This window comes from Erpetoichthys calabaricus, chromosome 9 (assembly GCF_900747795.2).
Source record: "Erpetoichthys calabaricus chromosome 9, fErpCal1.3, whole genome shotgun sequence".
Taxonomy (NCBI): Eukaryota; Metazoa; Chordata; class Cladistia; order Polypteriformes; family Polypteridae; genus Erpetoichthys; species Erpetoichthys calabaricus.
The window spans coordinates 81,587,195-81,611,035 of NC_041402.2; the positions used below are offsets into that span (position 1 = coordinate 81,587,195).

Consider the following 23,841-nt stretch of genomic DNA (forward strand, 5'->3'; position numbering starts at 1 on the left):
ACTTCAGACCAATGGGTCACAGAATACTTTCACACCTGCCCCCAAAACCATTTGTTGAGCTGATGTTTGCCAGCTAGGCAGTCTGGCTTTCTTGTGGGGGCTGATTGAAAGAGTCCTGCAGAGAATCACTTGCCAAACTGGTTTGATGCACTTCCCCCAACCCTGTCGTAAAATTACAAAGAAACTCAGTCCTAAAAAGGGGTGCGTGTACATAACCATACAAATAAAGACATACAAAATATTTATCAACTTATATGCAAAATTTCACACCACAATAGTATCTATTTCTGGGAAATAGTGTTCATTTGCTTACAGCAGGTAGTTTTTGCCCTGGCTCAGAAACTATACATCCAACCACACAGAGAGTTCTCTCTCTCAGTGCATGTGTGTGTACTACCAAAAACCTTTTTAGCATACTGAGATAGTAGTGTGCTAATCTTCAAAGTAAATACGGCTGCTGTTTAAAAGTTTGTGTCTGTCATAATCTAAGCATCAGAATTTAAGAGAGAAATAGATCGGTAAAATTCTCTGCTTTTGAGTTATTTTTTTATTTAAACAAAAATCAATGTATACAAATCTGACAGGGATTTGGGTAAAAATATGCTTAAAAAATATGAATTGTTAGACTTCTTAAACTTGGGGGATTGACCAAACCCAATAGTGGAAAGTAAAATCAATAAATAAATTTTGATTGAAATATCAAACATGAGCATGCTAACTGACCCAGCAATATCTCCTTTGTATATCATGAACATTAATATTCATTTGTTATGATTTTAAAAGTTGTTACAAATAAAAATTAAAAATAGAGGACTGGAAAAATAATGATAAGGCAATTTAATAGATGACATATATTTTAATAACTGGCATTTGTATTGGGCAAATTGCTTCAATTTCTTAAATCATTGGATTTTTGAAGTTGGGGTACACTGATTTATGATATTTATTTGTTACCTTTCACATGTGTTCCTATACTTATTCCAGTGTTCTTTGTATTGGATTTCTGCCAAAGTGACTTTTGTCTTGACACAGTTTGTAATTTGGTATCAGTGTGAAAACTCAGAAATAATCTTATAATTAGTCAGGCACTTCAAATCATTTTTTTCTGTGACCTGAAGGTACAGACAAAATATTTTTTTAATGAAAGATTGGGAAATGAAATGTAGTAAGAAAGGAAGGAATAGAAATGTATGATTCTGACCTTTATACCCTTGACCCGGTAATTTCATTCACTGCACATTTTTAAATGACCTTGTGTAACAACAGAATAACAACCGCCAACAAAAATGTTTCGAAATGTCAGCACCCAAGGCAAAAGAAAATGGTGTTGCAGGAGAATTAGATACAGTACGTTTTTAACAGTATGAAAATTTGCCTAAAACAAGAAACAAATATCAGAAATAGATTATATATATTCTACAATTCTACTTAAAGAGATTTTGAAAAGTCCAAGGAAAATACATAAAAAAATAATAAAACAACTATAACAGCTTTCTTTAGTGACATGCCTTCCATCTAAAACTCTTTATGAATTGTTTCAAGATGTAAATCACACAGTGCTTTTAGGCAATAACATGATCCACACCTCATCACAAAGCAAATGCATTCCTTGAATTTTACTTGCCTTCAGTAATTTCACTTATAATGCAAAGCAAATAACAAGTTTTTGAACCTCTTATTAATTTTAACAGTTTGAAAATGTGGTTCGGTTAAAAAAATGTATACATTTCTTGTGGACATGATTTTATGAAAGTTATTCAATTAAAATTTGTATGGATTGCTTTTTTGTTGCAGGGTATTACTTGCATTATTTATTTATTTATCTGTGCCACTTTTTTATGAGGGTGGGGCTACAGCCAGCACCACACAGTAATAAAAAACATTTCTAGAGCAAAAGCTGCTTTTTGTATTCTAAAGAAATTTGTGACTTAATATTTTAATGACAAGTGTTACATTTAAGATTTTTGGAATATACAACGCTTTGTGAATGTTATGAATTTCTAGTGTATTTAGAAATGCATCCAAAGCAACATCAAAAGCTTTTCACTATAATTATTTTTTGCTTCTTAGAAGTTAATTCTTAAAAAATGTTAATGTTCCCATTTAAAATTTTAATTGATTCTAATTGTTTTCTTTTCATATAATCATTCTGAATTGATACTGGATGCATAACCTGGGGTTTCTCAAAAACCCATGCAGAAATAACAGTAATAATGACAGGCATAGAGTGGAATGTATCAGATTACTGCTTATGCACTTTAAAATAGATTTGTTTTACCATGATATATATTCTGTCATCTTTGTATGTAGTTAAATTTTCACAGGATTGTGGAATTCAAACAAGATGCAGTACATCTCAGGTATTCTTGTGACGTAACCATATAATTTATATGCCTTAAAGGCTATCACTTTTAGACACTTGCAAGAAGCACATCTAATGCATTGTTTCTTCTTTGCTGATTTCACATTCTTTCAAAGCATGCTTCAATGTATGTATTTTCTAAAAGGCTGATATGTGAAAACATCTGATTTAGACTTCTAATTATATTTAATATATGTAGATATGGGCCTGTAATTTATGGTGTTACATGTTAGTTTCCTTATAATGTATGCTTAAAAAGAAATGGCTGTTTAATATCTCTCTCTTAAATTCTTTAATGCTCAAGTGCTATTTGATATACTGAGCTTTTTAACTAAAATGATCTTCATCCAATATTTCACACAAGCCAGCGTAATAGCTAAGAAACTAAACATATTGCTTTGCTTTGCATGTTCATAATGATGTTTTACAATTGAAAGATATTTTTTGTTTTCATTCTGCTAATTTCTTGCAGTGGTGGCAGGTGGAGAAGGTGAACCCTATAAAACTCTATGAGGAGAATAAAGTGATTGCTGGATTTTCTCTGCTAAACCTTCTTTTCAAACAAGGCAGAAGTGGTCTTATAAAGACAGTGGTTGACAAACTAATTTCCCTGTATAATGAAAAGAAGATCAAACCATTGGTAGATTCACTCTGGGCTCTGGAGGAGGTAAGTTTAAAATGTTTGATTTTGTTTGATGATATCAGTAAGCACTTGAAAATGTATTACTAGTATCATGGAATTTTTTGAGGCAGCATTGGTCATAGGGCAGAAAGTAGGTCAGAATAGGACGGCAGTTCCAGTGGGTCAACTCATGCTCTCTCTCTTTCACACACACGCTCACGCACACACACACACACACACACACACACACACACACACACACACACATACCCTAATTTGGATAAATTAAAATCACCAAGTAACCTAACTTGTACATTTTTATTGATGTGGAAATAGAGTATCCTTGCAGACAGCAACTGGGCAGAAGATTTGAGACCAGGATGCTAACACTGAAAATCCCTATCATTTCTATGATATGCATATATACATATATTACATTATATTATTAGTTAAACACTGTATCTCTATATAAAAAGCTTTTTAAAATTAATGCCAATGCTGACTAGAAAGGGAAAGGGATATGTTTAGATCCCTTAATACATGGAGTGCCCTTGACTTGTTATGCTGTTGCTGCATATACTATGTTATACATGAAAATAAGAGTTAATAGTTTTGAGATTGGTCTCTGAAATAGGACAAAGAAGGGGTATCACTGTCATGGTTGTCTTTTTTCTGATATTTAATATTTGCTGATTTTTACATCTGAAACTCATTTCACATCTTCAACACAACTGAGCTGGCTATATTGTATCTGTGGGTAGGGTAACATGTCAGTGAGATGAAACTTTTTATGAATTTTTAACAGATATGGCTATGTCATTTTATAATACATCAATGAAAAATAAAATGTGACATTCTGTTACTGGCAATGAACATTGTATCATATATGTGTACAGTATTTGAAAAAGGGTGTAACTCTTTGAACATACGTGCTGCTAGGACTCAAAAAAGCAAAAGAACTCATCTAACATAAAAGCAGCTTTTGAAGGTGGCTATAAGGCAAGTACTGTGACAGAATCCTGGTAACAGCTGCTGAAGAGTTTGAATATTTCCAGAGAGTTACTTAAATTTGTAATTAATGCCCAATAAGAAATTTTTACTCTAAATATTTTTGGGTTTTGATAATTTGTAGAATTTAGGATTTTTTTATTCTCACTAATATGGAATTGCTCATTTTAGTTAGTATGGTACAAGTCACAACTTAAACATTATTTCATAATGATAACAGAAATTGTTTATAATTTTCAAAAATCAGCTATGTAGTACATGTTTATAATGTATAAAACAGTTTATAAGTGAGGTATCTAAAATTATTTAATTGGTTATGTCATGATGTTATTTAAGAAGACTGAAAGCTCTTTTATGGATAGTTATATTTTAATTTAAGGAAGAACAAAATAAGGTTTATTTAAGGAGGTTCTCAAACCACAACTGGTAAGATGTAAGAAAATGTAATTTCCTAAATCTGCTATTTTGTAATCTTCAATTCTCTTTCAAACATGACATATAAAACAAACATCAGCAGCATTACAGTGGAAATGTCATTTTATAATATCTGGGCATGATGAAGTTGATGGCACAATTCTCTTCAGGGAAATAAAAATAGTTATGTATACATTGTATCTGTTTTATAATCTTATTATACAAACATATATATGTGTTTATGTGTATTGTTTTCCTTATGTGAGACCTAACATGACTATATTTGTTATAAATTGTAAGTAAAAACACAAGTCTGATCTTGAATGGTTTTATTAACAGGTGCTGGTTGCTTTATTTCTGTGCCTGGTAGATTACATTCTTTCTCTGACACTCCCAAAGTTCTTATCTCTTTCTCTAGCATTTTTTAATTTCTCTTTCAGGCCTGTCACTCTCCTGCTAGACAGTTATATTTCAACTTCTGACTTAAACTCTGTTATTGGCAGAGGAGATATTTATTTTTGCCCCTAGAAAACATGTAGCTACAATGATTAGTGACACCTAATTGATAGTCTTTGGCCCTGATTCCCAGCTCCAAAATTTAAACAGCCAGGTTGCCAGGATAATAACTTGCCACCCGACATAGCTTGCCAGCAGGTATGCAGTACTATCTAGAGCCTTAATAATGTGTATATATTAGAAGAGATACATTTCCCTCACTTATCTTACAATAATGAAGTTGTGACTCTATTTTCCTGGTCTTAGGTGTCACATGTATTGGAGAATCATCTTCAAGTAGCTTATCATATTTTTGACTAAGCTGCTGTAGAGTTTTGTTACAACTTGTCAAGAGCTGCCCCTTCCGCTACTCAGATCACACAGTGCGTGGGACCCCGTGATCTGAGGACTGATGTGGGCAGGGGTCTGTTGGGGTGTGCAGACCTCCGTGAATTAGGAGTTCTGCTGGAATGCCAATTGGATTATATGTTTTTGTCAACTGGTTTCTTGACTTGAATCAGATAACTCCTCCCACAACCCTAACTTTAACCACAGTGTAACCAGGCGTATGGCGTATAATCACTGACATATAATGCAAAGCGAAAACTTCCTCAATGAACCAGAGCTCTGGAGGTCCACAGCTTGACTCTGTTGGGGTTATTGCTGTTTCATGAATCAAATTATTGTCATTGACAGTTACCTGTTGCTATAATTTTCCATTAACAGCCTGTCATGATTTAGGTTGAAATTTGAGATTTTATAGCCTTTTCTTGTTATGAAGCCATTTTGTGTACTGCTGTCAGAATCACAATCCACATTTCTATGGGTGAGGTCTCTGGGATCATGATCTTGAATAAATTAGCAGACAGGATAAAAGGTTGGCCTTTTGAATGGAGTCTTATCCAATCTGTGGATAAAACCCTACCTTATATTTTGACTTCTTGTGTGATTAATTTTCTTGTCTTGCCTGGTTTTTGACTTAGTGCCTGTTATTTGACCTTGATTTTTACCTCTTGCCTGGGTTTCAGGTTGCTTTATTTTGTTTTTATTTTCTTTGATTTTGCCATTTGCTCGCATCTCTTGGTTTACTCCAGAAATGAGTTATCTGTTTTCCTGCTGAGACAGACAGAGTAGTTAATTACTTTATAAATATGTTTTTATCCACTGTATAAGCATTGGGTAGAAGAATGTAATAAAAAGTGGCTTTTATACCACACAATTTGCCAGTAACCAGTTTTATTTTTGGCAGTTGAGCAAATAGTTACACTATAAAGTTGCTAGAATCTTCTTACAGACTTTTATCAGCATTTGAAATGTGACAGTTACTAGAACTCATTTGTAAGCAAATATGACACATGTTTTTTTGAGGTAAGGATTGTTTCCTGATATATGTGTGTCATTTACATTTTTGCAAATTTTTGTGTGTGAAGATTAGTATTTATCTGCTTTAGCAGCAGATGAGTGCCATGTTCAGTCTCTTCTCAGGATGACAACTTTTTACTTTGCAATAAAAACTAAAATGGCGTTAAATACATTAAATATAGAGTACTGTCTAATATAGTATTTTCTTTTAAGAATGTTAATTATACAATTAATACTTCTGTGTAAATGATTGTAGAGTTAATTTAAGAAATTAATCCATTAATCCAATCAACCTTTTCTAATTACAGGGGTTGTGTAGAGCCAGATCAGAACCCAGCCACAGGGGATGCACAAACCAGTGTGTTTCTTCATGCCAGTCCCAAGCCTGGATAAATGGGGAGGGTTAAGTCAGGAAGGGCATCTGGTGTAAAATTTTGCTAAATCAATATGCGAACAACAATACAAATTTCCATACCGGATCGGTCGAGCCCCAGGTTAACAACGACCGCCACCAGTACTGTTAGCCAACAGGGTGCTGGCGGAAATTGGGCTACTGCTGGCTGAAGAAGAAGAAGGAGAAGAATTGGGGGGAGACGTGCCCGGAGGCAGGAGGAGAGGAGGAAAGTAAAGAGAGTGGAACTGAGGGTTGGAGCAGTATGACTGGTAAGGGAAGAGAGTTAGCAGATATGATGGAGAGAAGGAAGGTTGATATATTGTGCGTGCAAGAGACTAAATGGAAGGGGAGTAAGGCCAGTTGGATTGGAGGTGGATTCAAATTGTTCTATCATGGTTCTATCAAGAGAGAGGTGGCGAAGGCTAAAGAAAAGGCGTATGATGAGTTGTATGAGAGGTTGGACACTAAGGAGGGAGAAGAGGACCTGTACCGATTGGCTAGACAGAGGGACCAAGCTGGGAAAGATGTGCAGCAGGTTAGGCTGATAAAGGATACAGATGGGAACATACTTACAAGCAAGGAGAGTGTGTTGAGCAGATGGAAAGAGTACTTTGAGAGGCTGATGAATGAAGAGAACGAGAGAGAGAAGAGGTTGGATGATGTGGAGATAGTGAATCAGAAAGTGCAAAGGATTAGCAAGGAGGAAGTAAGGACAGCTATGAAGAGGATGAAAAATGGAAAGGCCGTTGGTCCAGATGACATACCTATGGAAGCATGGAGGTGTTTAGGAGAGATAGCAGTGGAGTTTTCAACCAGATTGTTTAATGGAATCTTGGAAAGTGAGAGGATGCCTGAGGAGTGGAGAAGAAGTGTACTGGTGCCGATATTTAAGAATAAGGTGGTTGTGCAGGACTGCAGTAACTACAGGGGAATAAAATTGATGAGCCACAGCATGAAGTTATGTGAAAGAGTAGTGGAAGCTAGGTTAAGAAGTGAGGTGATGATTAGTGAACAGCAGTATGGTTTCATGCCAAGAAAGAGCACCACAGATGGAATGTTTGCTCTGAGGATGTTGACGGAGAAGTTTAGAGAAGGCCAGAAGGATTTGCATTGCGTCTTTGTGGACCTGGAGAAAGCATATGACAGGGTGCCTTGGGAGGAGCTGTGGTATTGTATGAGGAAGTCGGGAGTGGCAGAGAAGTACATAAGAGTTGTACAGGATATGTACGAGGGAAGTGTGACCGTGGTGAGGTCTGTGGTAGGAGTGACGGATGCATTCAAGTTGGAGGTGGGAGTGCATCAGGGATCAGCTCTGAGCCATTTCTTATTTGCAATGGTGATGGACAGGTTGATAGATGAGATTAGACAGGAGTCCCCGTGGACTATGATATTTGCTGATGACATTGTGAACTGTAGCGATATTAGGGAGCAGGTTGAGGAGACCCTGGAGAGGTGGAGATATGCTCTAAAGAGGAGAGGAATGAAGGTCAGTAGGAACAAGACAGAATACATGGGTGTAAATGAGAGGGAGGTCAGTGGAATGGTGAGGATGCAGGGAGTAGAGTTGGCGAAGGTGGATGAGTTTAAATACTTGGGATCAACAGTACAGAGTAATGGGAATTGTGGAAGAGAGGTGAAAAAGTGAGTGCAGGCAGGGTGGAATGGGTGGAGAAGAGTGTCAGAAGTAATTTGTGACAGACGGGTATCAGCAAGAGTGAAAGGGAAGGTCTACAGGATGGTAGCGAGACTAGCTATGTTATATGGGTTGGAGATGGTGGCACTGACCAGAAAGCAGGAGACAGAGCTGGAGGTAGCAGAGTTAAAGATGCTAAGATTTGTACTGGGTGTGACGAGGATGGATAGGATTAGAAATTAGTACATTAGAGGGTCAACTCAAGTTGGACGATTGGGAGACAAAGTCAGAGAGGCGAGATTGTGTTGGTTTGAACATGTGCAGAGGAGAGATGCTGGGTATATTGGGAGAAGGGTGCTAAGGATAGAGCTGCTGGGGAGGAAGAAAAGAGGAAGGCCTAAGCGAAGGTTTATGGATGTGGTGAGAGAGGACATGCAGGTGATGGGTGTAACAGAGCAAGATGCAGAGGACAGAAAGATATGGAAGAAGATGATCCGCTGTGGCAACCCCTAACGGGAGCAGCCAAAAGAAGAAGAAGAAGTGTAGAGCCAGATCATAACATGGCAGTATTGGGCAAAAGGAAATACAGAACCTGACATGTTGTATTATGAAAGTCCATTGTGTGGCTTAGTCATTCATGCAATCACACTTACTCATAGACAAATTTAGATTTGTTAATTAATCTAATTAGCATATATACTAGGGGGCTTCGCCCCCTGCTCACTTCGCTCACCAACCCCTGGTCTTGGGTAACCTGAAATAGATTTAAAAGAGATTATTGTCTGTCTTGGTAATTGTCACATATGTATCATGTTCACCGTCACGACATCTGTAGGTCTATGTAATACAGTAATCCCTCCTCTATCGCGGGGGTTGCGTTCCAGACCCCCCTGCGAAAGGTGAAAATCCACGAAGTACAAACCATATGTTTATATGGCTATTTTTATATTGTCATGCTTGGGTCACAGATTTGCACAGAAACACAGGAGGTTGTAGAGAGACAGGAACATTATTCAAACACTGCAAACAAACATTTGTCCCTTTTTCAAAAGTTTAAACTGTGCTCCATAACAAGACAGAGATGACAGTTCCGTCTCACAATTAAAAGAATGCAAACATATCTTCCTCTTCAAAGGAGTGAGCATCAGGAGCAGATAATGTCAGAGAGAGATAGACAGAAAAAAGCAAACAATCAGAAATCAATAGGGCTGTTTGGCTTTTAAGTATGCGAAGCACCGCCGGACAACGCAGCTGCTAGGAAGGAAGCAATGTTAAGGTAGCCTTTCAGCATTTTTTTAGAGGAGTGTCCATATCGTCTAGTGGTGCAAACAGCCCACCCACTGCTCACACCCCCTCCTGTCAGGAGCACAGAATGTCAGAGAGAGAGAGAGACAGAGAAAAACAAACAATTAAAAATCAATACGTGCCGTTGGAGCTTTTAAGTATGCGAAGCACCATGCAGGAAGTATATCGCTTGACAAAACAGCCACATTTAAGCCCAGCAAGGAAGAGAGCAATGTGAAGGTAATCTTTCAGTGTTTTTTGAGGAGTGGCCGTATCTTCTAGGGGTGCGAACAGCCCCTGTGCTCACAATATATTTGACTTTTATTTAATACGTAATTCATGCTCTGATTGGGTAGCTTCTCAGCCATCTGCCAATAGCGTCCCTTGTATGAAATCAACTGGGCAAACCAACTGAGGAAGCATGTACCAGAAATTAAAAGACCCATTTTCCGCAGAAATCCGCGAACCAGCAAAAAATCCGCGATATATATTTAAATATGCTTACATATAAAATCTGCTATAGAGTGAAGCCGCGAAAGACGAAGCGCGATATAGCGAGGGATTACTGTATATATAAATGACAATAGCAGTTTAATTGTTATGTTATGTAAGTATAGAATGTCTTTGAGTTTGCGCAGATCTATGTATGAGATATATTGGAGTGTAAAGGTGTAGATGACATACAAAGGATATCTTCATACACCACATTTGTTTTAAAGTTGGCGTGTTGTCCTTGAATGAGTTTTCCTTGGTATGGAGTTACAGTAATCCCTCGCTACTTCGCGGTTCACTTTTCGCGGATTCACGACTTCGCGGATTTTATATGTAAGCATATCTAAATATATAACACGGATTTTTCGCTGCTTCGTGGGTTTCTGCGGACAATGGGTCTTTTTACTTCTGGTACTTGCTTCCTAAGTTGGTTTGCCCAGTTGATTTCATACAAGAGATGCTATTGGCGGATGGCTGAGAAGCTACCCAATCAGAGCACGCAGTTAAGTTCCTGTGTGCTGCTGATTGGCTCAGCGATGGAGTGCTGCATTAACCAGGAAGTCTCATCTCACTCATTCAGCATTAACGTGCTACTGCTGCAGGGGCCGTGTCCAAGCGCCAACAGAAGATGCAAACGATTGCAGAAAAGGTAAAAGTTTTGGATATGTTGAAGGAAGGGACCAGCTACACCGCTGCAGGACACCATCACAGCATCAATGAGTCCACGATTCTTTTTATTTAAAAAGGAGGAAAAGCATATAAGATCTACGGCCGCAGTGTCCTTTAACCAGGGCGCAAAACGAGTTGCAAGTGGACGTGATAAGGCAGTAGTCTGGATGGAATCTGCTTTAGGAATCTTTGCAACAAGGTCGACGATGTCATGACTGCCTACAAGCTGCTACGTGTACTTCGCTATACAGTAAGCGTAAACTTATCTACTGATTTCATATTGCTTAGCAGTTGTCCCTGTTATTAATAGAGTAAAGGGTGGGTTGTAAACAATACAGGGAGGGTTTAAAAAGTCCAAATACACGTTAAATAATTAAACAAATATGGTGTCCCTACTTCGCGGAAATTCAGTTATCGCAGTCGGCCTTGGAACCTATCTCCCGCGATAAGTGAGGGATTACTGTATTATAATCTTGACATTAACGTCACATGCATGCCGAACTCTTGAGAAGGCTACATAAAGTTGTCCATGTCTAAATACAGGCTCAGAGAGGTAAAGGCCGACTCTGTCCATGGTCCGTCCTTGGGATTTGTTGATTAGGTATACGTTGTTTACTGTTAGTAATATGGATAATTGCACCTACTGTTAAAATTACCTATTTCCGTTAGTTGAACTCTTTCGTTTCTGAGCCGTGGCTCCTTCGCTTGCGGTGCATAGGCGCATGCGCCTTCCGTACTATCTCGTGTTTGACTATGCTGTGTTTTGTGGACGTTTGGGGACTCCATACTTTCTCTGGTTTGACTGTGGGACGGGACGCAGAAGCCTCTTCTGTTTGTGTTTTCTGTGAGTACTTATAGTGTTGTATTACTGTAATGTGATTCACATATGCTGTGGAGTCCGGATCTTCGGGGCTTCTGTACTATCTCGGGTTTTTGCTTGCGGTGCTTTAGAAGCGTGTTGTAGGCGCGTGCACCTTCTGCACTATGTCGGGTTTGACTATGCTGTGTAGTGTGGACGTGTAGGGTTTTGTACTCTCTTGAGAAGGCTACATAAAGTTGGTTAAGACTGTGTTGTGGTAATCCGGCCGGGTTAATGGTGTTTCTCGTTTTGGAGCCGTGACCGTGACTCCATTAGTTATACGTTGTTTACTTTTAGTAATATGGATAATTGCACGTACTGTTAAAATTACTTATTTCCTTTAGTTGAGCTCTTTCATTTCTGAGCCGTGGCTCCTTCGCTTGCGGTGTATAGGCGCATGCGCCCTCCGTACTCTCTCGGGTTTGACTATGCTGTGTTTTGTGGACGTTTGGGGACTGCATACTTTCTCTGGTTTGACTGTGGGGCGGGATGCCGAAGCCTCTTCTGTTTGTGTTTTCTGTGAGTACTTATAGTATTGTATTACTGTAATGTGATTCACATATGCTGTGGAGTCCGGATCTTTGGGGCTTCTGTACTATCTCGGGTTTTTGCTTGCGGTGCTTTTGAAGCGCGTTGTAGGCGCCTGCACCTTCCGTACTATGTCGGGTTTGACTATGCTGTGTAGTGTGGACGTGTAGGGTTCTGTACTCTCTTGAGAGGGCTACATACAGTTGTCCATGTGTAAACTCTGTTTTATTTGAGAACCACGTTGTAGGCGCCTGCGTTCATTGTTTTTATCTAGGCGGGGTCGTTTTTGTATCTCCGTCAGTCGAGCTGTTTCTTTTTGGAGCCATGCCTGCTTTGCTTGCGGCATTTCAGACGCGCGTTGTAGGCGCCTGCGTTCATTGATTCTATTCAGGCGGGCTCGTGGTTTACCATTCTCGGTTAGCCTGTGTTTTCTGTGGTTGTACTGTTAATATTGTATTACTTTAATGTGCTTAATATTGTATTACTGTAATGTGATTCACATATGTTGTGGAGTCCGGATCTGTGGGGTTTCTGTACTATCTCGTGTTTATGCTTTCGGTGTGTTAGAAGCGCGTGGACCATGCTGTGTAGTGTGGACGTTTAGTTCAGAAGCGCGTTGTAGGCGCCTGCGCCTTTCGTACTTTCCCGCGCCTTCCGTACTATCTTTGTGGACCTGTGGGGCCTCCGTAGCCTCTTCCATTTGACTCTGGGGTGCAGCGCAGAATCCTCTTTTTTGTGTGGCTGTGTCGTTAGTCGTTAGCTATGGGCGCATTGTTGCTTCATTTCTTATTTACGTTAGTTGAGCTCTTTCGTTTTTGAGCCGTGACTCCTTCGTTCGCGGTGGATCAGACTTCGCTTGCGGTTTATGAGATGCGCGCTGTAGGCGCCTGCGCACTATGTCTCCTGCGTCCATCGCCGTGTATCTGGGTCCGTGCCTTCCGGTTTACCATTCTCAGTTAGTAATATGGATTGGATGTGGGAAGATATTAGAGTACCCTGAAATAACCTGCTCAAATACTGAGTGATTTTAGAAATGTTCTTCCTAATTAGTGTTGAGGTACATATGTAAAAAAACTTATGTTGATGAATCTCAGTCTGTTTCCTAGAGTGTACCCATGGCATTTCTGCATTAAGAGTAGAGTGGCATAGCCCCACCAGATATTGTGTAAAATAAGTAATAAACTTCCCTTATTAATTTAACTTATTTCTAAACTGTTTATAATAATCGCCTACTATTTCTTTGCAGTTGTTCCATGATCAATTTTCCATCATATGCTCAATAAAATTTTCTAATCTGGAAAAAAATGCTTTTTGTAGTATGTATAATTACCTTTGTGTCAGGTGCTGCTGTATTTGTCTTGCAGTGTTTTTTTAACCTTGGGGGATTGTGTATATATGTTTCACCTGAATTTTCTTGTTTAGTAATGATACTTGAAGGCTAAAGCTCCTTATTGCTGTCAGGGTACTTTTCTTTTTTTTTATTGCACCTTTGAACATACAGTTTGAATTTTTCCCACTATACACTAGGCAGCACAAGCCATTAAAGTGGTAAGAAAAGTCCAGTGCCACTTTCTCCCTTAAAGGAAGTTAACAGTAGTTTGAAAAAACAAATAAAGAAAGCATTAATTATCAGGAATGCACTGAGCACAACACATTGTGCTTAGCCATTACTGTGGGGATGAGTTGCATTTTAGCATTGTTCTGGTATACAGTACATACTGTATTGTACATTCTCTTATTAGATAAATGAAATGTTGTTAGTCAGTCTTTAAAAAGTAGTTTGAAAAGTTAAGTAAAATCCTGACTGAAAAGGGAAAGTGATAAAGCTTGTTTTGATACATGACTAAATGGAATTCCCCTGATATGGTCTGCTGTTCCTTCTAGTATAACCTTGTAAGTGGGATTTAGACTACATGGTGTTAGCTTTGACACTCAACTATTCTAGGAATTCCCATTTGTTTTTTTAAAGCTTTGAACAATTATGCCACTGCACCACTGCATTCTTTGCTAATAAAGTATTAAGTACCATTTTTCAGGTGTTTAAGAAATTATATAAAAAATCTTTGTACAGCACAGGGATCATTATTAGCTAGAGAAAAAAACACATGCTTTATATAGGTAATCTTTCAAATGTTTCTGTAGTGTCCCCAAAATAGTTCTAGAATTTGTATAAATCCGTTAGTTGCATGTTCATATGCAGACCTTAATCTTTTCTTTCAATTAGCTTTTTCCTTTAAAGGGTTACAGAGAGCCAGAGCATATCATAACAGCAAAAGGGATATAAGCAAGAATCAAAACATTAAATATAATGCATGCCATAGCTTGTGAATGTCCAATGACTTTATGTTCAGCTGAAATATGAAAATTCCCACACAACTATATGGAAGTGCTTATCCTGGTAGCTTGTATGTACACTCTTTGTGAATAAATGCTTTCCAGCATTGTTTAACATTATAAGAAGCTGAGAACTCTTTAGTATTTAAATCTTTTGTCCATTCTAGATCAGTCAATCAAGGGAATCTTTATACTGTACCCTTTAATCTTAATCTTGCCTAGAAACAAAAATTCTGTTTGAAACTTTTTATTTTTCTGCTATGCTCTTCCTCAGAAAGATCTAAGACACATAATTTGATTTTCTGATTTTAACCCTTTATTAACCATGACCGAGAGATCCAACTCACTCCTGATACACAGTATTTGTATTTGATAGTTTTTCTGATTATTAAACATAGGTGTTTTTTTCTGACAGCAAAAGGGCCATTTCATTCTTTTGAGTTCCCCCAGTGTGAAAAGGGATATTTTCATATAAATAAGACAGCTGCGTGAACTCTTTATATTTAATGATTTCTAGGATTTGTCATTACTACTTTTCATTACTCCTAGTGTCTTAGAATAAATTTTAACATCTGACAGTCTGCTTTCAATATCATTGTGATGACATTTATACACATTGCTGAATTCTTTTCTATTTAATAGTAAAGTAAGAATTAGAAATTAAATGGTAATGGTGAATGGCATTGTTTATCAATATTATTTTTACGCATCAATATTTTGTTAAAATTCTGTTTGTCAGTATACTACTTCTAGTGACTAGCAAGTATTCATTCCAAATGTAATTCTACACCATTGCCTGCTGTAACTGACCACATAAACATAGTTGTTGGTTTATTTATTTAGTATTTTTTCTATATTGCACAGTGATCAGCTGAACATATATTTTGTCAGGTACTGTTTAGTATAAAATCTACCAGCTTCTAAATCTCATATGTAATTTATTTAGATCACAATAATAAGTACTGGCAAAAGAAAACCTTTACTTTGTATAAATTTGCTTTTAGACAAAAGTGTTACGCTCTTTGACATATCTCCCCCATTGAAACCAAGCTTTGTGAAGTTGTCATGACAACAGGGCTCATGGTTTGATAAATACTGCACATTAAAGTGACCACCTCTGAATGTCAGCTTGAAAAAAATATATCCATGGTTTATTTGCCTGTATTAATCAATGACTAAACAGTCTACTGAATATGCTTTGATTTCAGTTGACATTTACTGGTAAAAAGCCAGAACTCAATAGAATGCTGTCATATTTTAAAGGTCATTAAATGAAAATTTTATCACATGCTTTTTTTCAATTTTTTTTTTCGTAAAGCGGTCAGTTAAAACTTCATTTTTATTTTTGGCAAATAATACAAAAAAACATAACCAGTGCTGTAAAAATGATAACATGACGTGACTCAGCATAAAAGGGAATACCACAATGCCTTCCCCAAAACTTACACCACAGATAATTAGGTAACAATGCCTGCATTGCAAAAATTATCAAAATTAGCAAAGAGCATGGGGATGGATATAATTAAGAAACAAGTGGAACACTTAAGGAACAGGAGTGGGAAACAGCAAAATTCAATTATAAATTACAATTTCAAATTAATTTGCAAGGATAAACCAAAATAGAGAGCAAGGGAAAGATGAAATAGTTAACTAGAAAAAAGAAACAATAATATCTGTAATAAAGTAGCAAAAAGTACTAAGAAGACTGAATTTACCAAGAACTTTTATAATTCTTATGAAATCACTTAACTAACATAAAATCCCTAACAAAGTCCTACATACAATAACCCTTAGACAGAAGTTAAAGGAAGAACCATAAATTGTTTATTTAGAATATGTACACTCTAAATCCTGAAAGAAGGAAACAATACCAAATGAAAGAGCTAAGAACACTGAATAATAGAGATCTAATAGAATTCTTATACTTTTAGGCTACAAACTACAGTAATTGGGAGAAAGTAATAGGTACACAACAAAAAGGGGAAAAGGATGAGCAAGGGACAAGGTCAAATTAAAACATTACATTTGGAACTCATCTTGTAATTTTTTTGCTTTAAAGATTGGATCAAGTATTACTTTGTCATTCAAACTTTTGTCTGCATATAAGTAATTTAGTGCTTTTTTGGAAAAAGTGTTATGTTTAAAATCATGCAGTTGTCTCAATTTTAAGACAAGCCTGTGTTTTTTTAATAAACATTTTAAACAGATAAACAAGGAGTCCAGTTTAGCAAAACGTTTATTGGATTCAGTTTGTAATGTGTGTTTGTGTTTTGTGCTGTACAACGTAAATGGTAAATATCCTTTTTATATCAAAAGTGTACAGCTTGTATATCAAATATTCAGCTTAATAATAATAGACTTGTAATAACAGACTGTCACAGTGGTGACAGAATAAATAGTCAGAGAAAGGCAAGGGCCAAACACTAAAGATCATAGATTTTAAAAACAATGATACAATGCAAACTCAAAATATCAGAATGATCAGATGGACAAAAGCAAAATGTTCCCCCAGTTTATTCAAATGTCAGTCAGTCATTTTCCAACCCGCTGTATCCTAACACGGGGTCACGGGGGTCTGCTGGAGCCAATCCCAGCACGCAAGGCAGAAACAAATCCCAGGTACGGCACCAGCCTACCGCAGGGAAGACACACACAGCAAGCACACACTAGGGACAATTTAGGATCACCAATGCACCTAACCAGCATGTCTTTGGACCGTGGCAGGAAACCAGAGCACCCAGAGGAAACTCACGCAGAAATGGGGAGAACATGCAAACTCTACGCAGGGAGGACCCAGGAAGCGAACCCAGGTCTCCTTACTGCAAGGCAGCAGCGCTACCACTGCGCCACCGGTGCCACCCCATTTATTCAAATGGATAAACCAAAATACTTTTAAGCATTCTTTCCTGTGTTATATAAGTAAAATTCAGATTCCATCCTAAGAGATGCCTCACTTTTATGGAAAATGCCAACAAGACATCACCTACTTTGCTGAGTGTTGCCCATGTGCCTAGTAGCATGAAGTGATATAGCAGCCAAATTCATGAAATGACATCAATATAAAAAAAACACAAAGTAAAATAACATAAGATATGTTTATTTCTCGAATCCTGACATTCATCCCGTATGGACAATATCAGGCTTATATGGCAGTTGTCTCACTTTTAGTTGTACTAGTAGTAATATCACGAGTATAGAATTCAGTGAATTTGTTAACTGCTTGTCCTACTAATATGCAACACATCATTACTGTCTGGCACCAGGATACTGTATGAAGAATTTATTAAATTATAGAAATACATATTATTTAATAGAAAACACAAGTCAGAAGTGCTTTTTACACCTGTGTCCAGTGGGCATCTTTACGATATGATCAAACTACTTGAGCTGGCTACTCTCGATCTATATGAGCAGTGAATCTGTGTTGGGGCTCTCCCAGATTGCTGAGCTTCTTATCCTACCACAGAGTGTCAGCCCAGTGCCCCTACAAAGAAACCTCATTTCTGTCACTTGTACTCACAATCTCATTCTTTTAGTTATTACCCGCAGCTCGTGACCATAGGTAATGATAGGACTGCAGAATAACCAGTAAACAAAGTTTTATCTTCAGTCTCAGCTCCCACTTCACCACCATGGACTGGTACAGCACCAGCAGAACAGCTTCTACCACTCCAATCCAGATGGCAATCTCATGTTCCCTTCTTTCATTTGTAAACAAGATCCTCAGATGCTTGAACTTCCTGTATACCTGGAGAACAATCCACTCTTTTCCAAGAGAGAACCGTGACCTAAGATTTTGAGGTGCTGATCCTCATCCCTTCTACTTTACACTCAGCAGTGAATTGCTCAAGTGCATGTTGAAGTTCACAGTTTGATGAGACAAAGAAGCAAACATCATCTGCATAAAGCAACAATGCTACCCTTATCCTCCCAACTGGACACAATCCTTGACTGTGCCTTGCTATCCTGTCTATAAAACCAAAGTGGAGCAGTGGCAAGACACAGCCTTGACAAAGTCCAAGACCCACTTTGAACAAATTCAGCTTAATAGTAAGTACTTAGACTAAGATCTCACTACGTTCATATAGGGAATAAATAGCACTGAAGAGTGGCCCTGTTATCCCTTATTCCTGTAGCACTCCCCACAATGCATGCCGAGGGACATGGTCATATACTTTTCCAAATCTTCAGAACACACATACACTGGTTTATCATACTCCCACACAACTTTCAGAAACTGTGTCTAATAGAAGAGCCATTCTATTTTGTTCCTACTGTATCTTAGGCTTAATCATTAGATGTAGTATCCCCATACCACCCTGGCACAGCCTTACCTGGGAGGCTGTGGAAGGTGATTCCTCTGTAGCTGGAACACATCCATTGATCGCCTTTCTTAAATATGGGGACAACCGCACCAGTCTGCAAGTCCAAGGATATTTTTGCCGCCTTCCATGCGACACTACTATCACAGCAATTTCCAGTGCTTTCAACATCCAGTCAGATCTCATCCACCCGAGTAGCCTTATCACCATTGAGTCCTAGGACCACTAAAGTAAATGCAGCAGCAGTGATGGGATCCACTCCCCACCCATGTGATGGGTCCAGTGCTGCCTCCTGATACGAGGACATGTCAGTTAAGTAATTCTTCAAAATGTACCTTCCACTGCTCAACAATTTCTCCAGAAGTGGTCAGCACCACTACATCCCTGCTTAACACAATCTGGGCAAGGTTATTCCTTCCCTTTCTGATGTTTCGAACAGATTACCAGAGCAGCTTGCCAGAACAGTTTCAAGATCATCCAATAGTCTTTCTACATAGCCTCTCATGCTTGAGCTTTTGCTTCTGCAACCACTTTTGCAGCAGTCCTCATTGCCCGTCACTACCTCTCAACCCAGTCAGGAGATACCATAGAGAGCATTTCCTTAAAGGTCACCTTCTTCGGGCTAGGGTCTCACCACCTGAGATGCCTTGACTGCCATAAGACCACAGTTTTTAGCAGTTGATTCCACAGTTGAGGTCTTAAACTGGGTCAATTTATATTTAAAGTCCCTGACCTTGTTTTGCACATGAAGAAAGTTTTCTCAGAGGTAGAAATTGAACTCATCACAAATGGAAGCCTCAGCCAAACATTCCCAGGATACTGTAACTGCTTCTCTAGGTTTCTCCTGTCTGTCTGGCCTATATCCCTTGGTTTGAATCCAACTCAATACTAAGTGGTGATCAGTTAACAGCTCTGCCCCCCTCTTCATTTAAGTGTTTAAAACATATGGCCCCAGGTTAGATGACATAACAACAAAGTCTATCATCAATCCTCAGTCCAAGGTGCTCTGGTACCATGTATGCTTATATGAGTCTCCTTTTGTTTGAACATGGTATTTGTTATGGACAATCCATGCCCGACACAAAAATCCAATAATATCTCACCATTCTGGTTCAGATCCATGCTAGCCATTCCTCCCAATCATGCCCTTCCAGGTACATCCATATATCCAGTATAGAAGAGGAACCATCCCTGGTAAAAAAAAAAAAAAAAACTTTGGTTCCAGAACCCATTCTATGAGTGGAAGTGATGTCAACTATGTCTAGGTGGTACTTTTCCACCTGCTACAGTAGCTAAGGCTCCTTATCCACCAGAGAGGTAATGTTCTAAGTTCACAATCCTGATCTTCATTGCCAGGGTCTAAACTGTCCACATCTTTCCTGCTTAGGCCTGCCACTAAACTGACTTTGCACCCAATCCTCACCTTTTGTCTTGCAGGTGGGCTGAGCCCATCCAGGTAATGTGGGTTGCCTAGCCACCAGGCACTTACAGGCAAATGCCATACCAGGACTTGCTCTAGGGGTATGTCCAGGAAAACCAGTCTTGGGCAGGGTACACCATTTTTTAATTTTTACTGTCACAAGGGTCATTGTAAAATATTTTTGAGTGATCTGCCAGCTCAGACTTGTTTGCTACAGTAGACCCTACCAGGAACACAAAGCACTAGATGACCTTGCTCTGAGCATCCCTAAGTTGCAGAAGCCCCACCACCACAGCAAGGTGATGGTTCAAGATAGAGAAACAGAGATTTGTGAATATTAAAATTAAATGAAAAATATTCAACTTGTACTGCAAATGTCAACCTAGTATGTCAGTTATCTAGCACATATGGCAGATGTCTTACTTAAGAGGGAAATATTAGCTTGTGTGGTGCATGTCCTATGTTAACAGCATGTATCAAGTGTAGTAGTAGTAGTAGTAGTGATTGTATTGTGAGATGTACAAAGTATAGTGAAAGTTTTATTTGTGTGTCCAACCAAAATACAACACATCCCTACTGAATACAAGAATGTATCAAAACACCGTACATAACTCAATTTTATTTGACAGAAAATACAAATCAGTGTATATGCTATATGTGGTGCCTTAAAATTCGTAATAATATTTAGATGCTAAAAGTCACGTGTAATTGTTCAAAGTCAATTCTAAAGGTCAAAAATGAGGTGTAAATGAGCAGAATCAAATATAAATGGCACATGTAGCAACTAAAATCTGATATGAAAATGACATACTCATTAGTCATATTTGTTACACCTTCTTTCTTAAGTAGCAGTATTCTGCTTACAGAAGGCATTCTAAAAGGAAGTGTTTTCAAATCGCAATGCAGTTCGCAGCTTTCTTATTTATATGGAGAGTTAGCTAGAATCATATGTTCAGTGTTAGCTGGGGCAAGAGCAGCTCTTGAATTCTAAATGAAGCATGTTAACACTGTTAAATTTAGAAAACAGTGCAAAAGGAAAACACCATGAAAAATATAATAAAGCCCATGGCTTTCATTAGTTAAATAATTATAGTATAATTTATTAAATGAATTATTTAATTTGAAATTTGAGAGCATACAATAAAATAAATTCAAAGTAAAACAGCATAGAAAGAAATAATTAAAATTCCTAAAGGAATGAACAATATATGTCTAACTAGGCAAACATTGTCACACTGACACCGGACATATATATGCCTGGAGACAACTATAAATGGATTTTTCTTAAAACTGGGTGGAAACAGTCCGATGGCTCACCGAGTGTCACATTTCTAAACTAATCCAACGGCTCATGAAGGTGGTGTTTAAAGTACGGGGCAGTGATTTTGAACTGCAAAGATCAGAGGTGCTCTTGTTAACCTGGTCCATCACAGAGCAAGCTTCTGTTTATGATAAACAGTTGAAACCATCTAAAGTTGAAAGGTCTCCTAAAAAAAACCTATTAAACATAGAAATGTGTGTTGCATGTGCAGAGAGCACACAGTACATTTTAAAAATAAATGTATCCTGTTTTAAAGATAAACAAAACCTGCTGCAAGGGAAAACATTTCTATAGCATCAGATTATACACTGGCATTCAATGGCATTAATAAATGAATGGTAAACGTGAGCCATATGTTGTTGTGGTGCTGTGTGTGTTGTTTGTTGTTCAGCATTATGTCAACAGCATAGAGATAGATGTAAGCTTGAAAGAACAGGCAGCTATATTCATGAAAATGTGAACTGCAAAATAAGCATTTGCTGTAAACAATGTGTCACAAACCTGTCAAAAAGACTGCTGTTAAGAGAGCTGATAATAAAGAACCACAGGAGATGCAGATTTCAGCACTCAAAACACCCAAATCAACAAATCTGCCTAACAACACCATTAGATGTACAGATGAGGCTGCATAACATCCACTTTCTGACTGCACGTCTAAATGAATAACTAAAGAAATTTAACTTTACTGTGTAATTGGAAATGCAAACATGCGGTGACAAAAAAGCTGCAGCATTTTAACACTTTTTATATTCATAGACCACAATACTTATCTATGTCATAAATCGATGCAATAGTTAAAATGAAAGAAAGGTATCATAGCAGACAGAGTCACTTCTCAAACTGTCACAGTCATTATAACAATGTGCAAATTAATTATTAAGGTTCAGTTATCTTGTGCTGCCCTGAATTGATAGCAGCAATTTCATCTTTTTATTTTTTCTCAGAATCAAGTCTTTTGTTCAGTTTCTTTTGCTTTCCCCCTGAAACTCTGGCGGCAGTTTAAAAGTAAGTCCTGAATTCTAAGAAGGCCTCAAAGTATGAGTAAAAATCAAAACCTTGCAAAACCAGCTCTATGAGCACTAGTAATAATTTTTAAAACAGTCATGGTAAATGTAAGATCCTGGAGGGATCAGGTTTTCATTCTAGCTACTGTCTTAAGTAGCCTAATACCAAATAGAATACAGAAAAAAATAACAGCCATTGAGCCCTAAAGCTAGGGATGGAGTTCCAGTAAAATATTTAGGTTTCCATATTTTATCAAGTTGTTGTAAGTGACACTTAGGTAATGAAGTAATTTGAAACTGAAATGTTTATGGTCAGTCAGTGTTTACTGCAATTTGTAAAATTCATCTCATCATTTTTTGAGTCTCATCTTCCAGGACCACATAAGGCTGAACTTAATCAGTTATTTATTTCAGGACACACTCACACATTTACTCTTATCACATTTAGAGACATGTCAGTCTAACTAACAGTCTTTGGGCTGAGGAAGGATACCATAATAAGCCCACATGACCATAAACAGACCATGTATGAAAATAGCACTAACATTATGAATCAGTGGAAGAGCTGTGAGGTACCTTCACTACCCAATATGCTAGAGCAGCATCTATATTTAGGACTTAGAACCTCAGAAACAATAAACAGCCTATTTTAGCACTTGGAATAATGTTCTTTGTACAGTCATAAAGAAGTTTTATATAGCTAAAAAGGTTGCAAATATTGCATTTTATTAAAAAAGATTTTCAATTTCACTGCAAGACTTCAAGTTATTTATTATTTATTAGTATTTTTATTAGTATTTCCATATTATCACTTTGAGTATTACAACCTTCAGCTTTGAAGCACAAAAGAAAATTCTTTTTTTAAAATTTTGTTTAAAGAAGGTGTTTTCATCATTTTTTTTTTCAGAAAATCAGTTAATTTTTTTTTGTTTTGACAATTGACAATTTTCAATTTAGTGTTCACATGTTATTTATACTAATTCATCTACTTGTATTTACTAATACATCAGCTTTTTATTTATTTAATTCATTACAATAAACCAGGGGCGGCACGGTGGCGCAGTGGGTAGTGCTGCTGCCTCACAGTTGGGAGATCTGGGGACCCGGGTTCACTTCCCGGGTCCTCCCTGCGTGGAGTTTGCATGTTCTCCCCGTGTCTGCGTGGGTTTCCTCCGGGCGCTCCGGTTTCCTCCCACAGTCCAAAGACATGCAGGTTAGGTGGATTGGCGATTCTAAATTGGCCCTAGTGTGTGCTTGGTGTGTGGGTGTGTTTGTGTGAGTCCTGCGGTGGGTTGGCACCCTGCCCGGGATTGGTTCC

The 23,841-nt window shown here is 37.9% G+C and overlaps 1 protein-coding gene across 1 annotated transcript in view; it reads left to right on the forward strand.

The window, feature by feature from the left end:
• The window catches only part of vat1l (vesicle amine transport 1-like), a 229,473-nt gene that overhangs the window by 126,607 nt on the left and 79,025 nt on the right, over positions 1–23,841 (forward strand). Inside the window, exon 7 of the mRNA XM_028809815.2 lies at positions 2,835–3,029. Within this exon, the coding sequence (XP_028665648.1) occupies positions 2,835–3,029 (195 nt within the window). The remainder of the gene's footprint in view (positions 1–2,834; positions 3,030–23,841) is intronic.